We start from the raw sequence: 27,930 nt of genomic DNA on the forward strand, positions 1-27,930 counted from the left end.
CCGGCTTAAAGTCCTTCCCTTCGACTAAAACTGGATCAATTCCAATTGCCGCTATTTTCTGTAAATATCGATCTCTGACTGGAAAATCCAGCTGCTTCGCGTATTCGGATATCGGAAAAGAATAGTCGACCCCGCTTTTGTTCTGGGACTCTTTTTCTTTCTCTTTTGAATCCATTTTACTTGTGGGAATGATCGTTGTAGAAAAATTACGGGGATTACGCAATCGAAAGTGGTACACCAATATGGCCGACCGGAAATGATGTGACGTCACGTGAAAACGATCTATATACCACTAAAATATGCACAATGACAACTTGCAAAAAATCAATGCATATTTATTACTCACAAGTAACCTTACTTTCACAATGCTTCATTATCTTATTTAAGCCCATTAACAAAAACATTTACCTCACAATCATTAAACTTGACATTTGATATTCGAAAATAGAAAAATTCACAAACCTAACAAAGCGAAAGAAAAGAAGTAGTGTTAAAGACAACAATACACACAAGTACTTTACACGAACTAAATTTTATCCCCCAAAATGTAACTTACCTGCGGTCGGAAATGAAAGGGTTCAATGCAGCACTTCCATTTACATCAGGAAGGTGGCGCTTCAGTCCCCAAATGATTGAGTCCAACGAACGGGAAGGATAGCGTTCCCTGGAAGAGTTGCTTACTTCTTGAACGAACCTTGACAGCCAGCAGTTCCCACTGCATGGAGACATATCTGTAAAGGCCGTGTCCAAAGTTTGTACTCCTTCTTCGAAGTCTCTCGCGGTAAAAAGGCCTCCAGGTTCCAAAGCACAGGACTTCACTAATCGATTCTGTTTCCATTCTTCGAAAACCCTACACGACCGTTTAGAAACAATTAAAGCACTTCGCCTACAGCCTCGCACTTTCATTTGTTTCTCGGTGTTTGGATACCCCGATGAAACACTCGCTTTCGTTTTAGAAATAGTACAACAAGGAATGTATTAGGTGATTCTACTTTGCAATCGGTTGTTGCCACATTCATAGACATCTTGTGTCAACATAGGAACGTCGTAAAAGGTTTTTGCTTCAGAACTGAGGTGCTCGCACTGGTTTTTCTCCTGGAAATCTTTAATATGCCTCCAGTTTGAAAATGGTGTCACTTTCGAGCAGACCAGTAGTGTTGACCCTACGTATACATAGAAAGTGCTTTAGGAATCTGCTTGAGCTCAAAGAAGTTTCATATGAATTCACAGTGCTCAATGAGCTCAGTGATACAATGCTAGTTAAGAATTGCTTTGTGTTTTTGGGGAACTGCATTTTTCAGTTATCAGTTAATCAAATGATCTTGAGAGCAACTGGGATTAAACAAACACGGGTAAACTTGGCAAAGATCAAAAAGTGTCAAGGAAGGGTAGTGATGCTCGAGTGCTAATTTTTCCAAATTGTCTGAGAAATAATTTGATTTCTCTCGATACAAAATGAATTTAATTTCAACTTTTCAGCACTCAGTTTCAAGTTGTTTTGCGCCCAACTTCAACTTTATAATTTGTTCGGGATTAATTTGCGTTCTCTCAGCCATTGAGCTGGCTGCAGTTTTCACAAGTACATCATTAATGTAATTTACAAATATACGAAATAAAGTTTCTTACCCAAACAAGACTGCTATAGTACAAACGACCATGCAGTCGTTTACCTAACAAGATCATGATCGGTTCGAATCTGGTGCAAGTCTTCGTCCGAAGATGCAGGGCATTTTTTTATCATTGACTTTTCAATGGAAAAAAAAATGATATATAATAATTATAATTATTATTATTATTATTATCATTAAAAAGTAAAGGAAATAACAAGAATGTAGTAATTAACGTAGCAACAAAGCGAAACAAAAAAAAAAGATATTCAAATAGACAAACAAAAAAATTGAGCTTCCTTTTGATGGCCAAATAGTTTGTATTGCGTTTGAACGTGTCCTTTAGTAGTATGTCGTAATGATGTGGGATATTGATCAAATGAAGCCTTTAAGTGCTACTGTCGTTCCTTCTTTCTTTATTCACTCCGAGCTTTCGCCGTTCTACGGCATCATCAGGGAGGACGATAAAATATTTGCGCTATGGTTTTAAACGTTGGAGGTGCCACTGTAAATTAGCATAGTGTAAAACTAGCCAGTAGGACGCGTGAAAACTAATGGCGTGATAAAATGTTTAAAATATGTGTTAAAACCGTTAATTAAAATAGCTCATTAAAATATCATTAAAATAGAAGATCGTTAAGTTCACGTTGGCGTTGCATAGTCAGTTGTGTATTCTAAATTTGAAGTGCTTGTGAAATAAACTGTAGAGCTCTCAGGCTGGTAGAAAAACCGGCAAATTCAAATAAAACAACGAAGAAAACTACGCGAAAAAAGACATTCAGCACACCCTTAAACAACCTTATACTTCAAAATGAGGCTAAATGCTCCTCAGAGAGCAATTTCTTTCATGTAAGCGTCCTTTTTGTTCATGACGTCATATACCCGGATTATTCGGCGCTTGTTAGCTAGATTAAAGGTTAAAAAAAACAGTCACGGCATTAGTTGAATATATCATATTCTCAACGTAAGTTTAAAGGGATAAAAAATGATACAGACACTTTTTTATCACTCCTTTCAAATGACGTTGATTTTAATTTTTGCTGATGTATTTGTTTTAAGTAGGAAGTACGCCACAAGTGGTTTGGTTCTACTGGAGTGCCGTTAGCATTCTTGGTTTTTCTGAAGTGCCGTCGGCTTCTTCTCGTCATTCAGCTGTGGTCTGACTTCCTCGTGATCTTTCGCAAGCAAAGTCCGAATTCCAGTTTAATTAGCGTTGGGCTCGTCTACTTCCTTATATGGAGCTTAGTTTGTTTTGTTCAGAACCGTGAAAGGTAGTTCCATAAGGTATACCAAAGATGTTTTCGGCCAAGACTTCCATTGTTGTAATACTGCTCGTGTGGTTCTGTTTAACTTCTGACTGTGACGCTTGGCGAAGACGCCGTCGCCGTCGATGCCCAGTGAAAAACTGTGATATCACTTCTTGGTCATACTGGAGTTATTGCACTGCAGACCGATGTGGACAGGAAGGCTATCGAAGTCGATCAAGAATGATAGTATCAAAGCCATCCTGTGGTGGAAAAGACTGCCCTGACAACCTTTTCGAAACTCGGCAGTGCTATGGTAGTAGAGCAGTTGACTGCGAACTGAGCTACTGGTCAGAATGGAGCGGTTGTACAACTGCTTGTGGCATATCAGGAACACAGTCCAGCTCCCGTCACCGAATAACTATCGAACAATGTGGCGGTACATGCTCATCTTTCCTCACAAGAACACGATCTTGCCAACTGACCGGCTGTTTCAATGGAGGAACTCTTAAAGGAGGAGCATGTTTCTGTAAAGCAGGGTTTTCTGGCGATTGCTGCCAGCTGCAAGGTAACTAACTCAAGAAAACTAGAAACTATGAGCCCCGCACTAACACAAACACATTATGTAAGCACCTCTCAATTATTAATTAATCGGAATGTTTGTATGTTCATATATGATTTTATATCTTTACAATCAAAACAGGTCTGTGTTTAAGACATCACTTGAGTCTACGCTTCGTACAGAAACACCGCACATTAACATGTTTTTTTCTTACTTTCGAACGGCAGATCATTTCTCTAACACACTGTGATATTGTCTCTTACCCCTCAAAGGCCGGTCCATCATGATTCAAACTGCAATTAGGACTCAAAAACGGCTTATTTTTCAGCCCAGATTGCTTAGATAACTGGAGGCTTGTCTCTTGTGTTAACAGAAGTTGAGGTACATTTTAATTCACTTGTTGTATTCAATATAATTTCTTCACCATGGGGCAAATGTCAGTGAAGTCTACAAAGTATTACAAAAAGGAAGAAAAATTAATCGAGACAAGCGTGGATCTGATCATTAAGTTTTTTAAGCGCCCTTAGAACTGAGACTGTCGAGCGCATTCTCATAGATACGAACCGCTTATGAATCGATTATTTGCGCTTTGGCAAAATCACTTGCTCACAGAGTAGTGAAGTTTAGAGACTGAAGCGTGTTAAAGTTCTATGAGACTTAAGAGCTAATGTCGGCATGCATCAGACAAACAGTGGCAAGTCACGCAAATTTGCTTTTACCCCTACTTTTATATTTTGTAGCCCCATATGTCCTGACAATTTTAGTTTTCGAGAAATGAATTTTTTCGTTCGACCGCTCAAATATGCAAATTTTCACCGTGAATATTACCCGAGTTGTGTGACGAATATACTTGATCACCGCTATTTCTGTCAACATAATCCATCGTTTTATCATCTAAACTTAATCCCCTGGCATTATTGAAACTAGCAAAGTCATGTTTATTTTTTGGTGAATATTTTTGTCCGACATACTTTTCCTATGTCGAATAGTAGCATCAAAACAAAGACAATTTTAACAATGACCGATATGACAGAAACTACTGTGCTTCAAGCATTTAAAAGACAAAGGATGGTTAAAAAGTGACTATAAAAATTTCCTTGTGTAATTGTGTTGTTCTATCTTGAGACGAACTCAAAGTCCGGCAAAATTTACTTGCTAGCGACTATGAAATATACATGGTGTGTCTACTTGTCGGCATAAATCACTACAATTTGTAAAAAACTCTAATATAACACTCTTACCTTGTTTATTTATAATCTTAGGAGCTGTTTCGATGATCACGTTATGCTCTACCACATTGTAGCCAAATTTGAGTGCCAGTTTTTATATCTTCTCCATCTTTTTATATCAGTTGCATGACAAGTGTGACACATAAATTTAAAGAAGTATCAATCTCCGAAATACCAAGAGATGAGTTTTTCTCCTCTTTGCATGATATCTAGAAAAACCTTTCAGGAACTACCGCATTCAGAAAACTGAAGATGCCTCAATGATTCCTTTGCCGGCCGGAGTCGAAGAATGATTACAAAAGTCAATTTGATTGACAAGCTACCAACTGATTTAGGTAATTATCTGTTGTGTAAGCGTCTCATCTTACATGCTAACATGGAAATTTACTGTTCATTTAAATCGTTCGCTGGTGGAACTTGAGGGTTTAGTTATCGAGAAGACCGAAGTTGCATATCTCAAGTCGTTCTCTTGCAAAAAAAGACATTTCAAGTCAGGTGCGGAGTTGCAAGTTTTCAGATTCAGAAAATGATGTTGATCTTATTTTGTCGCTTGGCGGCATCTACGAGATGCTGACAGATATCGATCATTTTACAATTTGCCCCACACATAGATGTTGGGTAGAGTTGTGGTTCCAATAGTTGATGTAGAGTGCCTAAAGAGGTGTCCGGCCATTGCAATGGTAAGGTTAAGTCGATTCCAAAAGCCTTTAGGGGAATTGGCAAGCGTGTATCACAGGTAGTACTCATGATGTCTGGAAAATGCATATAGCCTGACTCCGGTAAGTAGGCTACTTATCACCGTGAGAAAGACTACGCGTCCAGTTAGACCTAAGTCTCGATTGGGAATTGGTCAATAGGCTACCAAAAATCCTGACAGAGGCGGAGTTTTCTATACTAATGTTTGAGCACTTTGTTGGCTTCCCGTTGTTTAGCGGGACGCGTAATTATGCACACGGTGGTAAAGGGCCCTTCCGCACTAGCTACTGGAGGCGGACAAAACTCTTCACCCAAAATCACATCAAAATTTGTCGTTGCTAAATTTCAAGTGTGCTGCATGTATCATCACCCCCGGGGTAGACATTTACATAAGAGGGCGGGGGTGCGCGCCGGGAATTCTGAAAACGACCCCTATGAAATTATTAAAGGTACCTGAGTCTAATCTGTGTGAGAGTGGCAACAATTGGTGTCTACCCCTAAAAAGTACTAATTCAAAAGCAAAAAATTGAAAAATCTCAAATATAAAAATTCCTTGATCGATGTGCTCTAGAGGCTCAAGTCAGATCATTAAAATCGTCCCAGAAATGCTTATTTCAGGTGTTTTATTGAGCGAAAAACACCCTAAGACGTACCAGCTAGGCTTCTGGTTTTTTTGACCCGTAAAAGGTACGACAAGCATCCTTACCCATTTCCGATCGCTTACTTCCCCTCGGTCAGCACCTAAAAACAAAGATTTGCCCCCCAGTGGAAAAAAAAAAAAAAAAGAAAAAAAGTGATTTGCCCCAGTCGTCCCCCACCACAAAAATCTAATATGCCGTGTTTACATGCAAAATAATTTAACCTGTAAAAACAATTATTTATGTCCTTTTCTGTCTTTTTCTATGCTTCTCTCGCTCCTAAAGAGGATTCATACAGATATACATATCAAACTCATGGGGTACAAATAGTCTTAACATGAATATAGCGACCACGCCCAGTTTAACGCCCCACTCAAATCGAGTGTAATTTTCGAATATTTTACCATCGTGCGAATTCTCTACGGAAAAAGCACTCAATGTACCTCTGAAATTTTAAACTATAATATTTTGGCTTTCTATTTCGCTAATATTCTAACTTGAAGGTAAAGTTTTTCCCCCGTCATTTTTACCTTTTCTCCGAGCGGTTGCGTGAAATTAACAAGGCGTTTTTGATCAAAACACAACCAAGCGAAGGGTCTCAAACGATATCTCTTTTACGCAGGCGCAAATTAAAAATGTACCGCCAGAATCAAAAAGAGTAACAAACTTCCTTTGTTTTGATATGTAAAGTGTCGAACAAAAAGCAGATTTACCCCCGTCATTTTTACCTTTTCTCCGAGCGGTTGCGTGAAATTAACAAGGCGTTTTTGATCAAAACACAACCAAGCGAAAGGTTTCAAACGATACCTCTTTTACGCAGGCGCAAATTAAAAATGTACCGCCAGAATAAAAAAGAGTAACAAATTTCCTTTGTTTTGATATGTAAAGTGCCGAACAAAAAGCAGATTTACCCTCGTCAAATGGCGTTTCAAAACAGCTGTATCTTCCTCCTTTTGATTTTTTCCTGTTTTGTAAGCGTGAAAGCAGTAGGAGAGGGATCTGGAAAATCAGAGAGCGCTTCGGGAATTAATCTGCCATCGTTTACTTACGAGATAAACAAGTAAGATTTGTGAAGTTTGTCGCAGTATGAAGTCTAAATAAATGCCTCTTCTAAGCTTGTTGGCTGTTTTTTTCGTAAACTTCCCCGATTGATTCTTCGTTTCAGCTTACTAATCTATACTATTTCAAAGCAATGTAAAGACGAAGACGGAGAAAACCATGAGTCGGTCCTTTCAACAATCGTAAACAAAGTGTTTGAGCAATCAGGTATACGAGGTGTAATAATCAATAGCCGCATTTCAGAAGTCTTCAGAAAGAAAATATTCAGCCTTCAGAAAGCTGTCAAGAAAGCTAGTAATCGTGGCGGAAGGCAATTAAATGCACTTCTTAGCAATTTGGAAGCGGGCCCTCGGTATCGATTTAAGGTGTATTACAACGAGGTTGATGTGCATCGGCTTAAAGATGAGAACAGCCAGTTAAGGGGAGAAAAAAGAAAATTAGAAGAATCGTTGGTACAGGAGAAGGCAAAGCGATTGCGAGTGGATGAAAAAGCCCGAGAAGCTCTCGAGAAAGCTGAGAAGAAAGGGGCCTTCTACAAGAAAAAATTTATTCAATTGGCCAAAAAAGTGATTAAAAATGGGAAAAAAGGTGGAGGCCCTGCTAAGAAGAAGTTTTATGACTATTCTAAGCACCATCAAAAGAGAATTAAAAACCAACTGAAGGACGAGTGCCAAACTACACTCTCTTTTCTTGGGCTGTACAATTTTGTTGCAACCAAAATTGAAGTCCTCAACACTGAGACTAATCAATATGAAACTTTCAATCTTGTTGGAGAGGGAGAGCTACCATTTACAGAGTCTGACCCAAAGGCCCTTGATAATTATGACATTGATAACATAAATATGTGGCTCTACCTCAAAGATAAATTCAATATTTCAAATGAGGCCTGGCATGAAATTGCCACAAAGGCTAATGGTCTCCCCAATACATATTCCATCAAGAAGCGAATTAATGAGCTAAACAGTAAATGGAACTTGAAACCAACACCAGGAGATGCTGAAGGTGTTCAGTTAGGATTTGCAGAAAGTTTGCAAGAGCACATTGTTAGGCTTCAGAAGAATGGAGAAATCAATGATGGAGAAACTATTAAGATCAAGCTTAGCGGTGATGGTACAAATATTGGAAAGCGGCTTACAGTTGTCAACTTCACATTTACTATTCTCAATGAAAAGGATGTGGCAATGGCTGAGAAGGGAAATTATGTACTTGCTGTTATAAAAACTACAGAGACATATCATAATCTGAGAGACAGCCTAGCAGACCTTCAAATGGAAATGTCAAACTTAAAGGAGATAAGTGCAAATAATTGCACCTATAAAATTGAATACTTTTTAGGTGGAGATTTGAAATTTTTAGCACTGGTATGTGGTTTAGGCAGGGCAAATGAGGATTATGCTTGTGTGTGGTGCAAGTGTCCCAGGGAGCAATGGTGGGACACAAGCAAAACATGGTCAATTAATGACCCCAAATTTGGTGCTAGAACTGTCACCGAAATAGCAAGGTTTTCCACTGGAAGGAAATTAAACTGTAAGGCACAACCATTATTTGATTTTATACCTATGGACCTTGTCATCATAGATATATTTCATTTTTTTCTGAGGATTTCAGATGTTTTGATTAACTTGTTTACAAGAAAAAAAACCTCTGATAGATTCCCAAGAGATAAATATAAACACATGGCATGTTATGAAGAATTTATCAAAAGTATGGGAATCACTTTTAATTTTAGAATCAACAAAGAGAGCAAAAAGCTGGAATATAGAGATCTTACTGAACCAGAAAAGTTGAAACTCTTTCAGAATATAAAAATTCTGACCTATGCTTGTCAAAACAAAGACATACAAGTGATCTGGGCTAAATTTATGGACATAATTGGTGATTTGAGGCTAGATTTTACATCTGAAGAGGGTATTCTTGAACTGCAAAGAAATAGCAAATCATGGTTTGAGCACTTTCTCAAAGTTTACCAAGCAAAAGATGTCACTCCCTACATACATGCACTATGTTATCATGTTCCTGAGTTCCTGTCACTTTATCAGAACATAGCATATTACACACAGCAAGGCTTGGAAAAATACAATAATAGAGCTTCTAAAGATTTCTTTAGATCCACAATTCACAAAGGGGTTGATGCCCTCAAACAACTGTTTCTGAAGAAAAACAGGATTCAGTTCCTGGAGGCAGCAGGTTATGAAAGGGTTTAAGAACACCTACAACGATGAGCTCGTATTCAATGATTGGACTTCTTTGTCCCAGCCGATACTAAATAGTTCCTGGAGCTACATAGGCAAAATCGTCAGCTACATTTAAAATTCTTTCATCCCACTTCAGCCCCAGATATGAATCAAGCACCCTATTTGACTCCGATTGGTAAACTATCTTCCCTCGTTGAAGAACGCCGGGCAAAACACTCCCAACACCTTCCATGAAAACATCTTGGTCAACATTAAGGTCTATGTTTATATCAGGGTCCTCTCGCCGTCCAGACCAAAGCTTTTTCTTTATTTCACGAGCAAGTTGGCCATGGAACGATTCTTTTCTATCCTCTAGAGAGTTTTCCGGGGGAATGAACAGCTTTTCGCTGCGAACAAACGGAAAATATCCAGATCCTCTATCGGCCCTCAAGGGTGTCCATTCATCGAAGCATGTGAGCCAACGTCATGAATTTTCAACCTCTCTTGTTGATTTTGTCAACCTCCCTAATCTCAATATCATACAGTTTTGTATCTTTCTATTGTGGATTCGCCTTTCTAACGGGGGTTTATGTCAAGTATTTGTTGAAAAATCGCTTTGCTTTTTTTACTTCCCTCTTTAGCCTGTCCGCCATTTTGAAAATTCGCAACAGAGAGCATGTTTATGCATTACGAAGGCTTAGTGGTCGCGTACACCTGGAACCGAGAAAAACAAATGTTCGTCGCGCTGTGGAAAGAGTTTGATATGGAACCGTACCGCTTTACCGTACCGTTTACATTACACAGGTACAAAACTGAGTGTTTCGTTCTGGAATGAAAACCCCAATAAACTCATTCAGAAATAACTCGTTTCGAATAAACTTTACCCAGATATCATGTGGCAGCCGGTATGAACTTGTTCTTGAACAAAACTTATTCCGATATCATGTAAAAGGCACGTAAAAGTTTTTATTGCCAGAGCATCACGCTCTGCTCTCTGGTCTAAATACTATAAATTTCAATAGCATTGAAGCAACAACCCGCTTTTAACTGCTTCGCTGCCACTGAAACAACCATTAGTGACCACAAAAGGCATGTATTCTAATATTTTCAATTCAACTTAAACAAAAATATCTATACAGGGTAAATGTTCATTTGTGTCAGTATAAATTATTAAGTGACTCGCTTATGATGTAATCAGTGGAGGGGAAAGCACAAAGCAAAACCTGGGCTCCTGTCAAAATGTAACACCCAGGCGTTGTATAATAATCGAAAAAGCTAATAAATTCATAAATAAACAAGGTAAGAGTGTTATGTTACATTTTTTTAACAAATTGTAGTGATTTATGCCAGTAAACGGTGGCGACAAATAGGCACACCATGCATATTTCATGGTCGCTAGCAAGTAAATTTTGCCGAACTTTGAGTTCGTCTCAAGATAGAACAACACAATTACACAAGGAAATTTTTACAGCAACTTTTTAACTATCCCTTTGTCTTTTAAAAGCTCGAAGCTCAGTAGATTCTGTCCCATCGGTCATTTTTAAAACTGTCTTTGTTTTGATGTTTCTTTTCGACATAAGAAAAGTATGTCGGACAAAAAAAAATTACCACAAAATAAATGTTTCTTTGCCAGCTCCAGTAATGACAGGGGATTAAGTTTAGATGATAAAACAAAGGATTTTGTTGACAGAAATACCGGAGGTCAAGTTTATTCGTTACACGAGGTCACACAACTCGGGTAATATTTGCGATGAAAATTTGCATATTTGAGCGGTCGAACGAAAAAAAATTATTTCTCGAAAACTGAAATACATTTTCACAAAAAAAAATTACACCAAAATTATCAGGACATATTGCATATTGGGCTACAAAAATATGAAAGTAGGAGTGAAATCGAATTTTGGGCGGGGGGGGGGGGAGGGGGTACGGCTACACTTAGGCTGTACATCAGTAAGACAAAATAACCAACCCAGAGGAAAATACGCTAAATCAAGTGAGTGGGTTATTATAATAATCGATTGTACTCCGGATTAAGGAAAAAACAAAAATTAGTTCATTGTTCAAGAAATTATAGAAAGAAACACTGAAATTGTGAGATAAAAGACCCATATTAAAATTTTTTAGATGGTGAGCTTAGCTGAATGTGCGGTATGATACAAATGACATAAGCCAGTCGTATCGATTGATATCATGACCAATCAAAGCAATGTGGTTAACTTCGTTGCAAGGAATGTCATTTGTGGTTTGACCTCATTTCAGATGTGGAAGCAAATTGACAGCGCCTGCGTTTGATGCCAAGAGCACCAAAACACGCGTGTTGTAATCTTTGATATCGACTGGTTATTTCACTCGATTTACAGTCAGTAGTATCGTTGCACCAGAACAATTTGACGAGTAAAACCATGTTATGAGAGACCGACTAAAAGGAGACGTTGCGTGTAGAGATGCTGAAGGCGTCCGTCGCGTGTTAAATTTTGTGAGTCACATAGGGAATTTCGAGCTTGAAGGAATACTACAATGATGAGTTACAGATTTTGCTAAACTTTTATCGCAGAAATGCTGCTAGTATGATATCTGCACACATAAAATAGGCGCAAATGCGTGCAGATTTTCCAAAACAAACTTCCAGGACTTGTTTATGGCGAAGCGCACTCGTATGTATGACTAATAATAATTCTTACTGAACACGCGCCCAGCTTTTGTTAAAATAAATTCTAGAGAATTAAAATTTTCTGATAGGTTTTAAGAAAATATTTGTATGTAGTATTGAATGTCGAAAACGTACTAACACACGTTTCCTTTTAAGTCATCTTTTTTACTCTAGAAAACCTAAATCTCCGCAATTACATCTGCAGGTCAACTGATGAGCTGAAAATTTAAGACGACCTTTTTCCCTAACAAAACGAAGATCATATTCACGAGTTTACGGTTCCCTATTCACGTATTTCCGGTCTCTTAGTGTAACGCAACAAGGAAATGATTGTCTACAGTTCAAAGATGTGGAACAACAGAAGAGCGTGTTTGGTGGTCTTGCCAAATTTTAGCAGTTAAGAGGTTACTGCCTTAGCTTCAGAGGTCGATGAAAACCATCATATGTCCAAAGCTATTGTGCGTGTCTTCAGAAAGTTCACATCAATTAATAAAACTTTTGATCGGTCAGTTGTTAAATAATATGTTTTTTTTTTTCTGTCCAGTGCAGAGAAATGAGACAGAAACTTGTAGTACACAGGTTATCCAAAGTTTTTATGAAGCATACCATTTGTAACAGACGAAAATTCATGACATTTTCACTTTTGCTAATGTTGTTGCATTGCTTTGTGTTGCTTTTATAGTTTTAAGAAAGCGTTGACGACTACGGAGCAGGTTTTTAAAATCATGACCTTTTTACAACCGTAACAGTGCAGTACGTTTGATTTAGAAGTAGCCGCATCTTCTTTTCTCTATAATACCTGTTGTTAAATACAGGATATCTGTTTATGCAGACTTAGTGCGCGGAGATAATACTATCCTAGCTTAACCCTCTACTCCACATCGTAGAGGAGGTCCTTACTAAGATTCTAAGGAACCCGTCTTTTCTTTTCGAACAGTATAGCTTAATATGAGGTCCTTGGTGTCAATTAAAAACTGGGCCACAGAGACTCTTTGGTGACCCACGCCTGCATCACTGATGGTCGATACATGCAATCGCGTCTAGTCCTTTCCGCAACACAAAAACCGAATAGAGTATTGACTGCTTGAACTTGCCACGACACTTAGCTTCTCATAGGGAGCTTTCCAACCTTCATTTTCTGCCGTGTTTTTCCCGAGTATGATTCCAAGAGATGCGCTACACGATCGCATATCTTCCTCGTCTCAACGAATAACATCTTTCCTTATCCTCTCTAGCTGTTACCGGAGTTTACGAAAATTATTCGAAAAACTGGATTATTTTCCTGTCGAACTAATTATTCATGTCGTTGGTAGGGGAAACTTGGCGTTGCGGTAGACTCAGGCCAGTTGACTGCCAACTTAGTTCCTGGTCAGAGTGGGGTCCTTGTACGACAATGTGCGGTGTGGGGGGTAAGCAGACCAGCACCCGTCGCCGGCTGATTACAGAGCAGTGTGGAGGTACATGCCCCGGTGGATTAAACTTAAAAATAACACGAGCCTGTCCTCAGATCAGTTGCTTAAATGGAGGCAGCTTAATGAATGGAGCATGTATATGCAAAGCGGGTTATTCTGGTGATTGCTGTGAGGACGATGAGAACACTAAGAAAGGTAAAGTCCACACAGAAATATGAATAACTGCATTTGTTAGATACATAGACTTTCACTCAACAAAACGAGCACTGTGATTGGTTGATTCTTGGTCACGTGCCCCTGATCAAATTCAAATGTATCCCGACCGGGATACAATTGCGCCGTTGTAGCCCGCGCTTGGAATACAACAGCACGTTTGTTTTTGCCATACATGATTGTTTAAGGGAAAGTCTAAATATATGACAAAGCACTTGATGTATGTTCCCTCGGGAAACTAGTTAGTTTTGTTTTTTCTCGAGTCCTGATGTTTCCAAAAGGTCTGGATAGAAGCAGATAAAAACATGTTTCCACAGTTCTTCTGTCGTCTTTAGTTCTTCAGTTCATTTAATTTAATATAACTTAATTTAATTTAGATTTTATTGAATCTAATTCATAATTTCATATAATTTAAAACTTTCCTTGTAAATGCATACATTGTTCTGTTAATTACTATTGTTTGTTTTGTCCAATCAGCATTTTGTTACGCACTTTAAATTCAACTTTGTACTTTGTATTATTCAGAGCTGAAGATGACAGAAGAACTGTGGAAACATGTTTTTAAAAAGTGTCGTTCATTTTCTTGAATTCCCGATGTTTCCCGAGACGAGGAAAATAAAACTAGCTATTTCCATCGAGACCATACACTAAGTGTATAATGTATGCATGGTTATATAGCGACGCGTTTCTTAAAAGGCCTGAAAGCTACTTCAGAGATGACCTGGCAAAAGAAAATAGCAGCTTCAAATCCAGCTTTTCTTATGAGAGAATCTTAAGGGGTAGGCATGACTGTTGACAACATAATTTGTTCCAACAGTTGACGGTTTGAATTGTGCAGGGGGAGGGGGACATATTACGGTCGAAATTTTATTTCATGAAAGACAGTTTATCACGAAGAACTAATCCTGCAAAATTTAATAGTTAAGCATTAAATTAAGCATTTTAAATTCTTAAAATGTTTTGAAAAATGTATCTTATTGCTTGAAAAGCGGGTAGTGAACTGATCATTCAAATGACTTTCCAGTTGATCTGGATCAAATGTTTTGATTGCTTATAATATTTCTTCTCCTTTTCAGATACAGATACTGACAAAAGCTCATACAAAATCACGGTCGGGTTGTCGGTGTCGGGATGCTTGGTTTTCATCGCCATCATCATATGTGTGTGTTGGTTTTGCTGTAGGGGATGAACCCAGGCCTCGAAAATCAATGCAGATCTATCCAAAGTTGCCTTTTTGACCTTTTACATAGCATACTTGGTGTTAAGCTGAAAACGCTACATACGAGATGAATTAAGTCAAATGTTTGTAGAGCTTCTTTAATTAAAATTGTGTAAGGACAAGCCTTTGCCTAACTACTTATTTAAAAGGAAAAGTGAAAAAATGGGCGAGCGAAACATGGTGTAAGCGATAGCCTATTACAAGCTATACAAAGACTCGAACCAGGATTCTAGCCATAAATCGATTTATGCTCGAACTAGTTAATAAGTTAGGGGAATGTGCTTATTTTCCTACCCTTTGCCGCGTTCAAACTTCTAATGGATGGAGCCTTTAGTCAACACCCCATAGACGAAGATTTTCGCGTCTTTTACCAAGAGTTATAAAACCCATAGCTTTCTTTCCCTTCAAAATATATTTTTCGTGAACAAATCAAAAATTGATATTGCTACTTAAGAAAAGGGGATCACCGAGCTCGTTCACGAGCAAATGACGAATCAACTGAGCGCGAGTTCAGGCCCTAATAGCAGCCGCCATTTTGTTAAGGAGCGCGCAACCCGTGCGCAAAGCATTGTGCGCAGTAGGGATACGCAATCCACAAGACTTTGAATTAAACAAGTTTATTGAATCTCCAAAAACTCCATCGACGTTGATGCACAAATTTAAAGTATCAAAACCTAAAAACAGAAAATCATAACCTTAATTTTCCATGTATATGTTGTTTGACCCCGGTGTACTCGGAATGAAATGTTATCAGTGATAAAACCCGAGTGCAACGTCAATATCATGCTAATCTGGTTAGAGTTCTCACTCGAATCATGGCGCAAGTCATCAAGAGGTTTTTAAGTATCTTTGCATTGAAATGACCTTTAGGCTGTTTTTTTATCAATATAACCATGTGATAATTTTACTCCGCCCTAAGTTCCAAACCATATCCTCTCTGTGTCATTTTTAACCATGAAAAATTGCATACATCACGAATTAATCAACGTGATCCTCTTTTGGACTCAGTAAATACAACTTATGCTGAAAAAGAAACGACGAGAGATGTGTTCTGCTTCAAAACTGATTGACCTGCACTGGTTTTTCTCTTGAATGGTGCTCACATACCTCTGAACCGAAAATGCGTCAGAGGAGACCATCCCAGTATTTATCCAACTTTGAAAGTGCGTTAGGAGTGTGCTGTAAATTCACAGTGTTCAGTAAGCCGACACAAGGCTAGTGAAGAGTTTTTTTGTGCTCGTCCTTCAATTTTTTCTCATTTATACTGTTACAAAATGATTTCGAGAGCAATTTTTATTCAACCAGCAGGAGTATATTTGGCAACGATTATAACCGAAAAAAACGTAGAAGTCAGAGGGCTCTCGAGAGCCTATCCCAAAGTGTCTTAGAAATAATTTGATTACCACTCTATGTTTCAACTTTTGAGCCAAATTTCAACTTTATGATCGACTGGGGAATAATTAGCATTCTCCTAGCCATTGGGAATGTTGAAATTTCCGCAATAATTGCATCATTGATGATATTTACTGAATAAACGATTAAGATTCTTACCTTAGTCTGTCTGCTATTCCTTGAATGCTAAATCTTTTTATCCCCTTTAAGGCCAAAGAAACGTCATGAAGAAATCACACTTCTTTGGAAGACAGGAGACACTCCATTTCTCGTTGTTTCTGTGGTTCATGGCCATGTTCTCTGAGCCATACTGTAGTGTTGTAAATGTGGGGGGAGGGGGGAGGGGAAGTGGAAGCTTGAGTATATAAAAAGCGGGTTAATATCTTTTTTACCTGTGCGGAAATTATTTCTTCAGCGTCCTGCGCATTTCTAATCAAAATATTGATAAGACTACCGGACAAAGTTTCATACTTCGAAACAGCAAAGAATCTATAGAGAATTTTTTAATTTCACATCAAATGTCGTCATCAAAGGAAATTCTATTTCGTAACCACTGATTCAAAGCCGCAATGTTTCTTTTTTGTTTTGAAGGCGAGCTTAGCTATTTTAAGTTACCTAGTCAGAGACCGTTATATTTCTTCGATCATTCGTTACATAGTTTGAGGGGAGAGAAACTCCAGTTCACGCAATCGAATTTCATGCAATGCAAGTTAGACCAAAAAAAATATGATGTTTTCCACTGGACTTGGTTTGGTAGAGTTATTACAAACCATCACTGTCATGGTTCGACAGCAAGAACAAGATACTTTTGCTCTCAATTTTTGCGAAACATCGGATCTCATTGGGTGGACAGTAACATGTATGACTCATTATAATGCATAGATAGTTTTAACAAAAGCTGAGCATCGCAGGACAAATTCATCTTAATAACCATGACGACATTTTTCAGACATTTAACGGAAGAAGTTGACAGTCATGTCAACGACTAGCCTCTGTCCCTAATGCAAACAACAAAATCATTGCTGACTGCACTGAGTAGTGCTTTATTTGAAATAAACCGCTGCCTATATGCGTACTTTTTGATGTCACCCGAAGGTTCTTGAAGATAGACTCGTCGTTTTTTGGTTTTCTTTCCCTTCTAGGAAAGTTTGAACGTCACTGTCTCTAAGCGATACAAGTTTTTCAGTGTTTTAACAGCCAGAATCAGAAAAATTCCGACAAATGACCTTGGATTGAAAATGGTGTGTGTGTTGCGTCATCAGTTGTTCTGTGACGAAAACTGGTCTGTATTCCTGATACTCCCCAAGGGGTTGTGCAAGCGCTCCACTTAAACCAGAGACTAAGTACGCACAGAATTAACAACTCAGTCTCGGCGGCAATCATTTGTCTCAAAAAATGTATGCAACGAAACCTTCCAAAGACAAAGCTCGAATTCTAATTGCTCAGTTGTTAACAACTCTGCGTGTTAGATTCATTAGGATGTAATAGAAGTCTTGTTGACATTTTGAGACGCGCATGTTCGTTAGCTGGTTATCATTTGATTTGCTGGGCGCGTGAAAGTAATACCATTTCCTAGTTGTACGAGACAAACTCATCGCGTTACTGGAGGGTTCGTTTGGAGCAGTCGTTCTACTTACCCAGATCTCAATTTCATTTTGCTTTTTCTAGTAGAAAACATCAAGAAGGTCTATGATAAGTGATCCTTTTCTTGTCATCTGGATCAAATTTGGGATAGGTCTTACTATCAAGAGCAGGTCTGGCCGACCGACTGAGAGACCCTTTGTTTCATGTATGGACACGGAATTACATTGCCAGCCTCTTCCTAGAAAAGGTAAGAAATGTATGAAGTATGTTAAGAAATGTCTTTGCTAAGGGACTAATGAAATGTCTCCAACTAAAGCGTGGAATCTAGCTAAAAATCGATGTAATGAGTAAATATATTCGTTGACATGGGAAAACAGCTTTCGTTTGAAATATACATCGCTTCAATAAATAAATGTGGCGAGGTTCAAAATTCTGTTTGTGATGTTGCTGACTGTCATTCAGAAAACAAATATCGCAGAGTAGTATTCCAGAGTTGATTCAATTGGGCAGTTAAAATCGTTAAGATCTATATCATGTAATGTACCCGTAATGGGAAAGTTCCGTTTCTGTAATATTGTTCATTATCATCTAATTGAAACTTATTTTCATATCTCGTTCTATCCTCGGTTGAGTTTTGTGCACTTTCAGATTTCAGAGATCGAATAAAGGTTGAATTCTGATTTCTTAGTCCATATTCCCACCTCCTCCTCAATCTGTTCATAACGCCGGACACAGAAAATTGACTGACAACAGCGTTTGCATTCATAGACGCAACATGCCCTTTGACTAGTTTCTTTTTCGGTAAATTCCAAAACAGTTACTCTCAGAACATGGAACAAAACTCGAAATGTTTGATTTTGAACAAAAGTATTATTAAACATCTTCTGTATAAACCGTTGAAAACAAGTATTATTCAAAGCTTTTCGTGGCCATTTTGTTACCTGAGGCATATTTTGTCAAAGCTTCATTGTTATTTGATAACAATGATAATATCAAATTGACATATTGAGTTGAAGTCTAACGAATATTTAACTCTTGTTTAACCAAGAGGGATTTAATTATCCATCTAAACTGTATTTAAAGTATATATTTGCGTTTTTTTTACCTTTCTTACTAATCCGCTGCAAAAGATTAAGCAAGTTCACGTTATGCAAAAGAGCGAAGACTTCATTAACAACAGAGAACACAACTAAGTAAACAGAAACCACAACACAATAACATTTTTGATCAAAGTTCTAGAGCCTGCTTACACATGGAAGGTCATGGAATCTTTTCAATTTTTAATAACCCTTTCTTTGGTCAGTTCAAAGTGAGACCTAAAGTTTGAAATTTGAATATCATGATGTTTACTTCTCCGTTATTGATAGAAAAACGAAATCCGTTTTGTGAACACAATCCAACCGTATGTGACAGCGTTTATTCGTCATGTCTCGCCAATGGATTACAGTGACAACTTCTATTCCGTGATAGACATCCGTTGTTCAGTTCTGAGAAAGGAAGATTTCGTTTCTTAGAAGCTAAAACGGGGCTTGTATTTGCCTTATTAAAATATTCCATAAAACTTTCGCGGACTTAACAGTTTGCATGCGGTGTTCTATCGAGATGTTGTGAACGAGGGTATGATAAGCAGTTGCAAAATCAAACCTAAGAGATTTTCACTTAGAGGAAAGAAAAGAAACTCTAAAGTCTACAAGTGATTCATCATCCACAGTGAAGAAACAATTAAAATCGCACAAGATTACACGGTCTAAGAAGCAAATCTGTTCTAAGCATTTATTGGATGCTGAGCTTTGATATCGAGGTTTTGAGTTGGTTTCTGTTTTTTTGTTGTTCTTTAATTGGTTTTCAGATGTTCAACTCTGAATATGGGATAGGCATCGTAGGGAAAATTTCCGGTTGCTTAAGCGAAGCTCAGGAAATGGCCAATTGTTAAATTATAATACTCCGCACGGTACTTCTTCAATTGAATAAAAATCTACATTTAATCTTTAATCTCCCTAATAGATTAGATTGGAGCATAAGAGGTGAGCCGCAGAAAGGACAACTTTTTGCAATCCAATTCTATGGCACATTCAAGTGGAGGTTTGATTGGGGGAAGTTTCACCGGTGGATTTTTTGTACTCTGCTTGCTGATGTACATAATTTTCAGATTTTTAAGATCGGATACAAGAACTCATCCGGGTAATTACTCCGAGATCGTTATTCGCGTTGAAGTTGGAGCCTCTTCACAACAAAATGGAGCTAGTGCCGACGAACTTCCTCCTCCATATTCAGCATTTTCTGAGCCCTGCTCTATTGAGCCGGTTTGTTTTTCTGCTGGAAAGAAATGAGTTGTATTCACAAATTATTTATGTGATGAAGTTTTTTGGCATATTATGATATCAATGTCATTCTTTGTGGCTTTTCAGAATTTTGTAGAGCTCTGTAATGCGATCAGCTAAATAAATCTTCATTACGATCTGATTATGTTCATGTGTTGTCATTATTTAACAGCCACCATAACAGACATTTTTTTTTTTCCTATCTTTGGCCAAGTACAGTTTCGTTATCTGCTAAATACAAGTCACGCGAACTGCATTAAGGGGTATATGTCTTCTGCTCTGGCGCTTTAAGTGACTGAAATCAACGTTCCAAATTCCAGATCTGCCAAAAAAAATTCCAATTTGAAGTGAGATACCGTAATTGGTCTTTTAATATTCTCTTGTTTTAGCTCACCACCCTCCCCCAGAGATATTTCCGGAAATGCTTGGAAATCGTTTTGGTCTGTTGCAAGCCAACACATCAACATTTTTTTCTAAATTGTATCAAATCTTAATCTACTCTCCCTCAGATCAGATTGAAGCGTCATAGGTAAGCTGAGAAAACAAATATTAGGAGTCCAATTTTCTTTACAAACTCGAGTGGAGGTGCGATCGGGGGAGGTTGCGTGTACTAGTGAATTATTCTTACTTTGTTTGTGGATGTACATGCTTTACAGACTGTTGAGATCTGATCCAAAAACTCATTCAGGAAATCCTTCTGAGCTTGTTATTTGCATTGAACCAGAGCCTCTTCAAAGCAAAATGGAGCTACTGCCGACGAACTTCCTCCTTCATATTCAGCATTTTCTGAGCCCTGGTCTATTGAGCCGGTTTGTTTTTCAGCATGAGAGAAATGATTCGTATTTACAATTTTTTTTTAAAGGAAATTTCTCTGCCGATCATGATATCAATTTCATGTTTGCAATTTTGTAGAGCTTCACTGCGTTACACAATGTTGATTATTGTACTGTAATCAGCACATTAAAACTGAGATATTTTCACTACAATATGACTGTGCTAAAACTAACTGATATGCAGTCATTATATAAATAGGCAATCCCACAATAACTGATATGCGTGACATTTACATCAGAAGCACTATCTTTCACTTCTGTCTTTTGAACTATCACAAGAAAGAAGAAAAACAAGTCACGCAAGGGCCATTTTTGGGAGCTCGGTAATATTTTGTTCCTTCCATAATCATCTGAGCAATAATATTATAGTTAACTGCTCTTCTCAAAACAGTTTATGGTACAAGGGGTACCTTAGGGATCCCTTAAGAGACAGAGGAATATCAGTTGGCTACTTGCAAGACCCAGGCAGACTATAAACATCAACTTGGCTTAAATGTTGTGACTCGATTTTTTTCCTTTTCTTTATATAACTTGTACAACTTGTATAACTTGTATAACTTGTATAACTTGATGGATAGGATGATAAAAAAACACACTCCGGCGACTGAGCCAATGACTACTCCGCAAATTTCACCCGTCGACAAAGATGAATCTATAAAAGACAACAAAATAATCGAGGCAATGAAAATTGTCGATAAAGTGAAACTGAAGCAGGCGAAAAAACCTATGTATCCCAGGTTAGCGCAAGAGAATAACAGGTGTAAGTTTGAACCTTGGACTGCGTTTCAAAAAAATTTATCTATTTTGAGGAATGTTTTTTGAAATATTTCGTTTTTGGTGTATTAGGAAAGAAGCTCCAGCAGTGGTTCTAAATTCATCCTTCGTAGGGTAAACGTGGCATTGATTAAGAGGTTATGAATACAGTAAGACGTAAGTCTTGCCACTGGATTATAAGGAAGCTAGCAGACACTTAAGAGAGTGTCTCTGTAAGAGCGGTCCGGTCGATTTTGCTTGAGACACAGATTTCGCTTGTTTCTCGTGTGTTGTAAGACATTCATGTACGTATACTAAAACCACAATCAGTTTGATCGGATCTCTTTATTTTTCAGAGTTTTACGGAAATTAAATTTCACTCGAGCGAAGGCTTGTCGTGACACTTTTCAAGACTTTAATTTCATACAACTTTGGAGGACAATTTACAAAAAACTACGGAACTCAGCAAAAAACAAATACCACAGCCATGTATATTAACTCTATCTTATCTATCGAGGTGACTTTCGTAAACATCACGTGTCAATCAAGGAAACAGGGAGACTTGAATGACACCTTATCGGTTCGCCTAAATCACACACGCCAAAACCGATCAAATTCAAGGTAAAATTTTGAAAAAGTGAGGCGTTCTTAACTGATCCAACTAACATAGCTAGGAAGTAGGTGCCATAGAAAAGGTAACTACAGAAAAAAACTTTGCGGCCCGACCTTTACGAGAACTTTATAACTCCGTGAACTTACCTAATTTTTGGCAATCTCCAAGTTTGGCCGCCATTTTGAGGGACTTGTTTACATGAAGCGTAACAGATATAAATCAAGCAGGTAGATCTAAAACCGTCAGAAATACATACGAAAGCAATTCAAATGAACTTTACTTTCAATTCAAGCGGCAAAACTTGAAATTGTTCGTTAAACTTACCATCCCCATGCGACCATTTATCCCAACAATTCAAACACTACAACTTTCTGAATTCCCCTCGTCGATTCCACCGCAAGAAATAACCTATGCCACTCAAGCTTCGACTCGAATGTGAAGTACGAATCAAATAACATAGCTGCTTCATCTTCGCGGTAATATCACGCTGGTATTTTGATTTTCCGATCGACAAGAACGGTGATCAAGAATCGATCGGTTTGTTTACCTCATAAACGTGACCGCTGATCAGCTGCTGAATGAAAACAGTACAGTTCAGTGGCGAGGGGCGGGGTGAGGGGTGGGTGCGGGCAGATTATCAAAATATTTTTGGGAACATTCGAACATATGCATTAAAGTATCATGATAAACATTAGGATTCTCAGTCTTAATGCGAAGGCATGCTTCGTGTTGCAGACAACTTTTATTTTACTCAGTATTCTTTTTTATTTCGAATACATTTCGTTCCAAATAGGACTAGCATCAGTTCATAGATTTAAAAACAAATCTTTACCACGGAAATAAATGTGTTTAGACAATCGAGATAACCATTGAATCTATTATATCGCACCGGAAATAACGTGTCTTGTCTTTGCTCAACTCTGAGAGCGTGGAGCAGCAAAGACGCGAGATACGAGTCTCGCGTGGAGCGGCTTCTCCATGCTCACAGGATACGCGTGGCCTCACTATCTTTAAGAAAAGTAAGAGACTGCTCCAAGTCTGTATTCCGTTCAACCATTTCATAAGAGTGACGCGAGTCTTTCAATTGAGTGAGAAAGTCACAAACCCATTCTTTACCTCACGAGCGTAACCACTGACCACTCACGAATTACAATAGGCTTCTCCTTTGACGCGGAAATTGAAATCGTATCGAATATACAAAGTTATAGTGAGTTCCTTCAGATCTCCCGAACTTGTATCGCGTTGGAAACAATTACAAGTACAGGAAGAAGTCGTTCATTAGCGAGACGTTCATTATGTCTCAGGACTCCTTTTTGAATAGCAAAGATGGAAAAAACTTTGGTTCATCGTGTGGCTTAAGTGGTTTGGTACGACTGTCTGAATGCAATGACGAAGTAAAACATCATTTGATAAGCTGCCACCTGTCTAAAGAGGTTTTTAAGTGAAAATGAGCTAATCTTGGCAAAGATTGGCCTATTTCACCTCGCTCAGGAGGATAAACAAAAAAATGTGGATTTGCCATAGGCATCGCCACACTCTGGGGAAGTTTTGGAGAAGTGCAAAGGTAACATGTCAGTATCCTGATCATGATGGTGTCAGGAAGCGTATCCAAGGCAGAGATGTAATTACCTTGCATATGTCTCAGGACATTCAAAAGCTGTTTGGAGTTATTATTCCAGTGGAATCAGGTAGTCTTCAGTAACATTTTCTGTTATCTATTTTTGTCACGTGACATATCTGCTCGAAAAGGGAAGAAATTCTTTATTATAGATGAAGGGTACTTAAGTACACATCACGTTGAAAAAAAATAGATCAATGTGTAAGTGCTTTTAATTACAGATGGAAATATGTACAATGTTGCTCGGTTGATAATCAATAATGTTTTTGTGGAAGATCAAATCACCTGACAACGCAATATACCTACTCATGTGTACGGTTCACAATTATTTGCGGTCAGTTTTCCTCAGTTTGTATGATTCTCATTAACCAGTATGATTAAATTTGCAGACTAAAAGACCCCTTATTTGATTGAGAATAATAAAAGTAAACCGTGCATGTCGGTTTTTAATTCCTGATGGATGCTAGTGGGCTTTACTTTAACTGAGAAATTTGCAATCGCTTACCTCAGCTCTCTGTGTCCCATGCCATAAGAAGAACAAGAAAAAAGTTGATAATAGTGAGTCTTGGCCGAGATAAGAAGAATCAGAGAAGAATCTACGGTCCCCAGAAACGCCACTATTAAACACGAGACAACTAAGGTAAATTGAATTAAGTGTTATTTGTTTTATTTAAAACTATCGTTCAGATTATAAGATACCCGAAAAACTCTCCTCACCGATTTTTTTCTTACATTCTGTTAATCAAAAGTTTCAATAATTATAAAGGCTTTCTTGTTGATCGTCTTAATAGCAACAGTTTCCAGGATCCAAGGGGAGCAAAAGAGAGAATAATTTTCTGTGTAGCTAGGTAAGGCGACATGCCGGCTTTATACTTCTTCCAGCGTGATAACGATAATGATGACAACAATGGGCAAAAAACACCGTCCGCTAATGATGACGATCATCATAGTTATCAACAAATCTCAGTTATAGTCCTGAAAAAATCTCAGGGGGTCCTTTGAACAATCCACTTAATCTCGCCAGAAGTCAAAGTTGCCTACACTCAATCTAAGGTTCGTGCGATTTTACGACGAATTTTCAATTCCGGTGTGTTGCATGCGCGACTTTTGATAGAAAAAACCTGCACGCGCCATAACTTAAAAGAACGTGTCAGCGGAATGAATCAAATCTCTATCACTTTGCATACATTCTTGGGAACAGAAAAAATTACTTAGAGCAAACATTCTAAGTATAGTGTTCATTCCTTGCAATGGGGCATAAATAAAAGGTTCTGGTGGAAAAGACACCTTATTTTATACCACTGATGACAAGCAAAAAGGTTATATGGGCACCCGGTTAAAAATATATTGATAACTCTATTAATACCAGCTCTAATATAAAGGAGAAAGTTATGAGAATACAATAAAAGTTGTCTGTACCACGAAGCATACCTTAACTGTTTAGACTGATAGTCCAAGAGCTTTTTGAGCATGTGTTCGAACATCTTATGACGATAAGCCCGCCACCCACTTCACCCCGCGCTATACTGTTTTCACTTAGCGGCTGGTCAGCGGTCATGTTTATGAGGTAAATTAACCGATCGATTCCTGATTACCGTTCTTGTCGATCGGAAAATCAAAATACCAGCGTGATATTGCCGCGAAGATGAAGAGGTTATGTTACTTGATTCGTACTTCACATTCGAGTCGAAGCTTGAGTGGCACAGGTTATTTCTTGCGGTGGAATCGACGAGGGGAATTCGAACACTAGTTGTAGTGTTTGAATTGTTGGGATAAATGGTCGCATGGGGATGGTAAGTTTAACGAACAATTTCAAGTTTTGCCGCTTGAATTGAAAGTAAAGTTCATTTGAATTGCTTTCGTATGTATTTCTGACGGTTTTAGATCTACCTGCTTGATTTATATCTGTTACGCTTCATGTAAACAAGTCCCTCAAAATGGCGGCCAAACTTGGAGATTACCGAAAATTAGGTAAGTTCACGGAGTTATAAAGTTCTCGTAAAGGTCGGGCCGCAAAGTTTTTTTCTGTAGTTACCTTTTCTATGGCACCTACTTCCTAGCTATGTTAGTTGGATCAGTTAAGAACGCCTCACTTTTTCAAAATTTTACCTTGAATTTGATCGGTTTTGGCGTGTGTGATTTAGGCGAACCGATAAGGTGTCATTCAAGTCTCCCTGTTTCCTTGATTGACACGTGATGTTTACGAAAGTCACCTCGATAGATAAGATAGAGTTAATATACATGGCTGTGGTATTTGTTTTTTGCTGAGTTCCGTAGTTTTTTGTAAATTGTCCTCCAAAGTTGTATGAAATTAAAGTCTTGAAAAGTGTCACGACAAGCCTTCGCTCGAGTGAAATTTAATTTCCGTAAAACTCTGAAAAATAAAGAGATCCGATCAAACTGATTGTGGTTTTAGTGTAGGTACATGAATGTCTTACAACACACGAGAAACGAGTGAAATCTGTGTCTCAAGCAGAATCGACCGGACCGCTCTTACAGAGACACTCTCTTAACAGTTGCCAACCTCTAAATATTACCTTCTTTCTCACAGCAATTTCCACCAAATCCTTCCTTACAGAAACATGTTTCACCTTCTAAACTTCCTCCGTTTAGACAACTCGTGAGTGGACAGACTCGTGTTCTATAGAAGGTGGGCGTACATATTCCTCCACACTGTTCTGTTCTTATTTTATGGCGAGAAGTTTTCTGTTTCCCTGATACGCTACAGACAGTAGTGCAAGCGCTCCATTCTGACCAGGAGCTTAAGTGACAATTCATCGGTTTATATCCATAACACAGCCGTGTTTCATCCAGATCAGGGCACTGCGCCCCCCCACAATTTGGCGAGGACTGTACAGTTCTTGATCGTCTTTGGGATCCTTGGTGCCCACACTGATCTGTGCTGCACGTGCTCCAGGACGACTAAGAACTAACTTTGCAGCTTCGCGGAGTACAGCGACGTCGACGACGCCTTCGCCAAGCATCACAATCAGGAGCGATAAGAAACAAAACCATCAGCATAAATACAACGAAATTCTTAGCGAAATACATTGTTGGTAGACACTCGGGAATCACAGCTTATCTCAAACAAGAACGAAGTTCAATGCCGGATATTTGGGAATCTTTCGCTTTTACAATCAATCGTGGTCTTTTAGTAATATATCAGACCTTTCTCGTTTCTAACCAGTTAAAAGGGCAACAAATTCAATAGCTTTTGCACTGACGAAATTAAGATGTATTCCTCATTTGATTGGCTGCATGATCATTGTCTGTTCAGGGGGAGAGGGGTGGGGAGGGAGTGGGGTATAAGCAAAATTTTCAATACGATGCATTGGCGTCTGGATAACATTTTTTAGTGAAACAAAAAGTGGAGTTGATCATGATTTCTTGTTTGAAATATCTTGCGCTTCTCTTGATGATAATTCTGGTGACTGTTAGTCAAGCCCACTTGCAGCCAATGTCAACTTTTTTCTGCTCCAAATGTAACATTTCCTATAAGAGAATTCCATCTTCATCGAATGCGCACCACAGGAAGGACAATCGAATCACGGAAATTGCTACTGGCACTGGGAAAAGAAGCGACTCTTGCTTTCGTTTTGTTCTTGCGCGGCCCAGCGAAGGTAAGACAAATTAGATATTGTTAGGTCTAAACAGATAGTTCTGTTGCACCTACTAAATTTTTTATGAAGTCTTGAAGGTAAACATAAGTGTAATGAAAATGAAACGATTTCGGACTCCATCGAATCCTTCCAGAAATATTAGTCGCTGTTCATTAGTCTTTAAAGGCGAAAAGCATGAAAGATTGCCTGTTTGTGTCAGTTTGAAACTCAAGTTACAATGTGTGGATATGCTGTGAACAAAAAAGCGAAAAATTGTAGATTTGTACGAAAGTGAGTAAAATTAAATCACAAGAGCGTAGCAGTCTCAAGGCTGCCTCGATCTAAAACATGCCCTGAAAAGATACTTTAATAACTTTCAGCGCATAGAATTTGACGTCATTGTATCCAATATGTTCATTGCGATGTAGCTGTTTAGCTGTTTGACGAGAGTTGAATTTGGGCCGTCCCGAAGCGGTTTGTTTTATGGTTTTAAAATTAATCCTCTCTTCCCCCC

At 38.3% G+C, this 27,930-nt stretch overlaps 3 protein-coding genes and 2 long non-coding RNA genes across 6 annotated transcripts in view; 3 read left to right on the plus strand and 2 right to left on the minus strand.

Annotated features, from left to right (window-relative positions):
• The window catches only part of LOC149039677 (uncharacterized), a 108,947-nt gene that overhangs the window by 19,971 nt on the left and 61,046 nt on the right, over positions 1–27,930 (minus strand). The window lies entirely within an intron of this gene.
• LOC149039681 (spondin-1-like) lies at positions 2,612–14,825 on the plus strand. The gene is made up of 3 exons (XM_089183391.1): positions 2,612–3,419; positions 13,173–13,466; positions 14,561–14,825. The coding sequence occupies exons 1-3, from the start codon at positions 2,903–2,905 to the stop codon at positions 14,671–14,673; spliced, it is 924 nt and encodes a 307-aa protein (XP_089039517.1). The 5' UTR covers positions 2,612–2,902; the 3' UTR covers positions 14,674–14,825.
• LOC149039682 (uncharacterized) lies at positions 6,664–10,507 on the plus strand. The gene is made up of 2 exons (XM_089183384.1): positions 6,664–7,036; positions 7,142–10,507. Exons 1-2 carry the CDS (start codon positions 6,897–6,899, stop codon positions 9,237–9,239), a joined length of 2,238 nt encoding a protein of 745 aa, XP_089039510.1. The 5' UTR covers positions 6,664–6,896; the 3' UTR covers positions 9,240–10,507.
• Positions 17,318–20,142, plus strand: LOC149039683 (uncharacterized). The gene is made up of 2 exons (XR_016179991.1): positions 17,318–17,926; positions 19,684–20,142. It is a non-coding gene; the product is annotated as an uncharacterized LOC149039683 (long non-coding RNA).
• LOC149039684 (uncharacterized) lies at positions 20,395–22,750 on the minus strand. 2 transcript variants are annotated; one of them, XR_016179984.1, is made up of 3 exons: positions 22,524–22,750; positions 22,346–22,432; positions 20,395–21,485 (listed from the first exon to the last, which is right to left on the minus strand). It is a non-coding gene; the product is annotated as an uncharacterized LOC149039684 (long non-coding RNA). The 2 variants fall into 2 exon arrangements; XR_016179985.1 differs by having other exon boundaries at positions 22,346–22,750.

Source organism: Pocillopora damicornis, chromosome 9, assembly GCF_964200805.1.
Source record: "Pocillopora damicornis chromosome 9, jaPocDami1.2, whole genome shotgun sequence".
NCBI classification, from domain to species: domain Eukaryota; kingdom Metazoa; phylum Cnidaria; class Anthozoa; order Scleractinia; family Pocilloporidae; genus Pocillopora; species Pocillopora damicornis.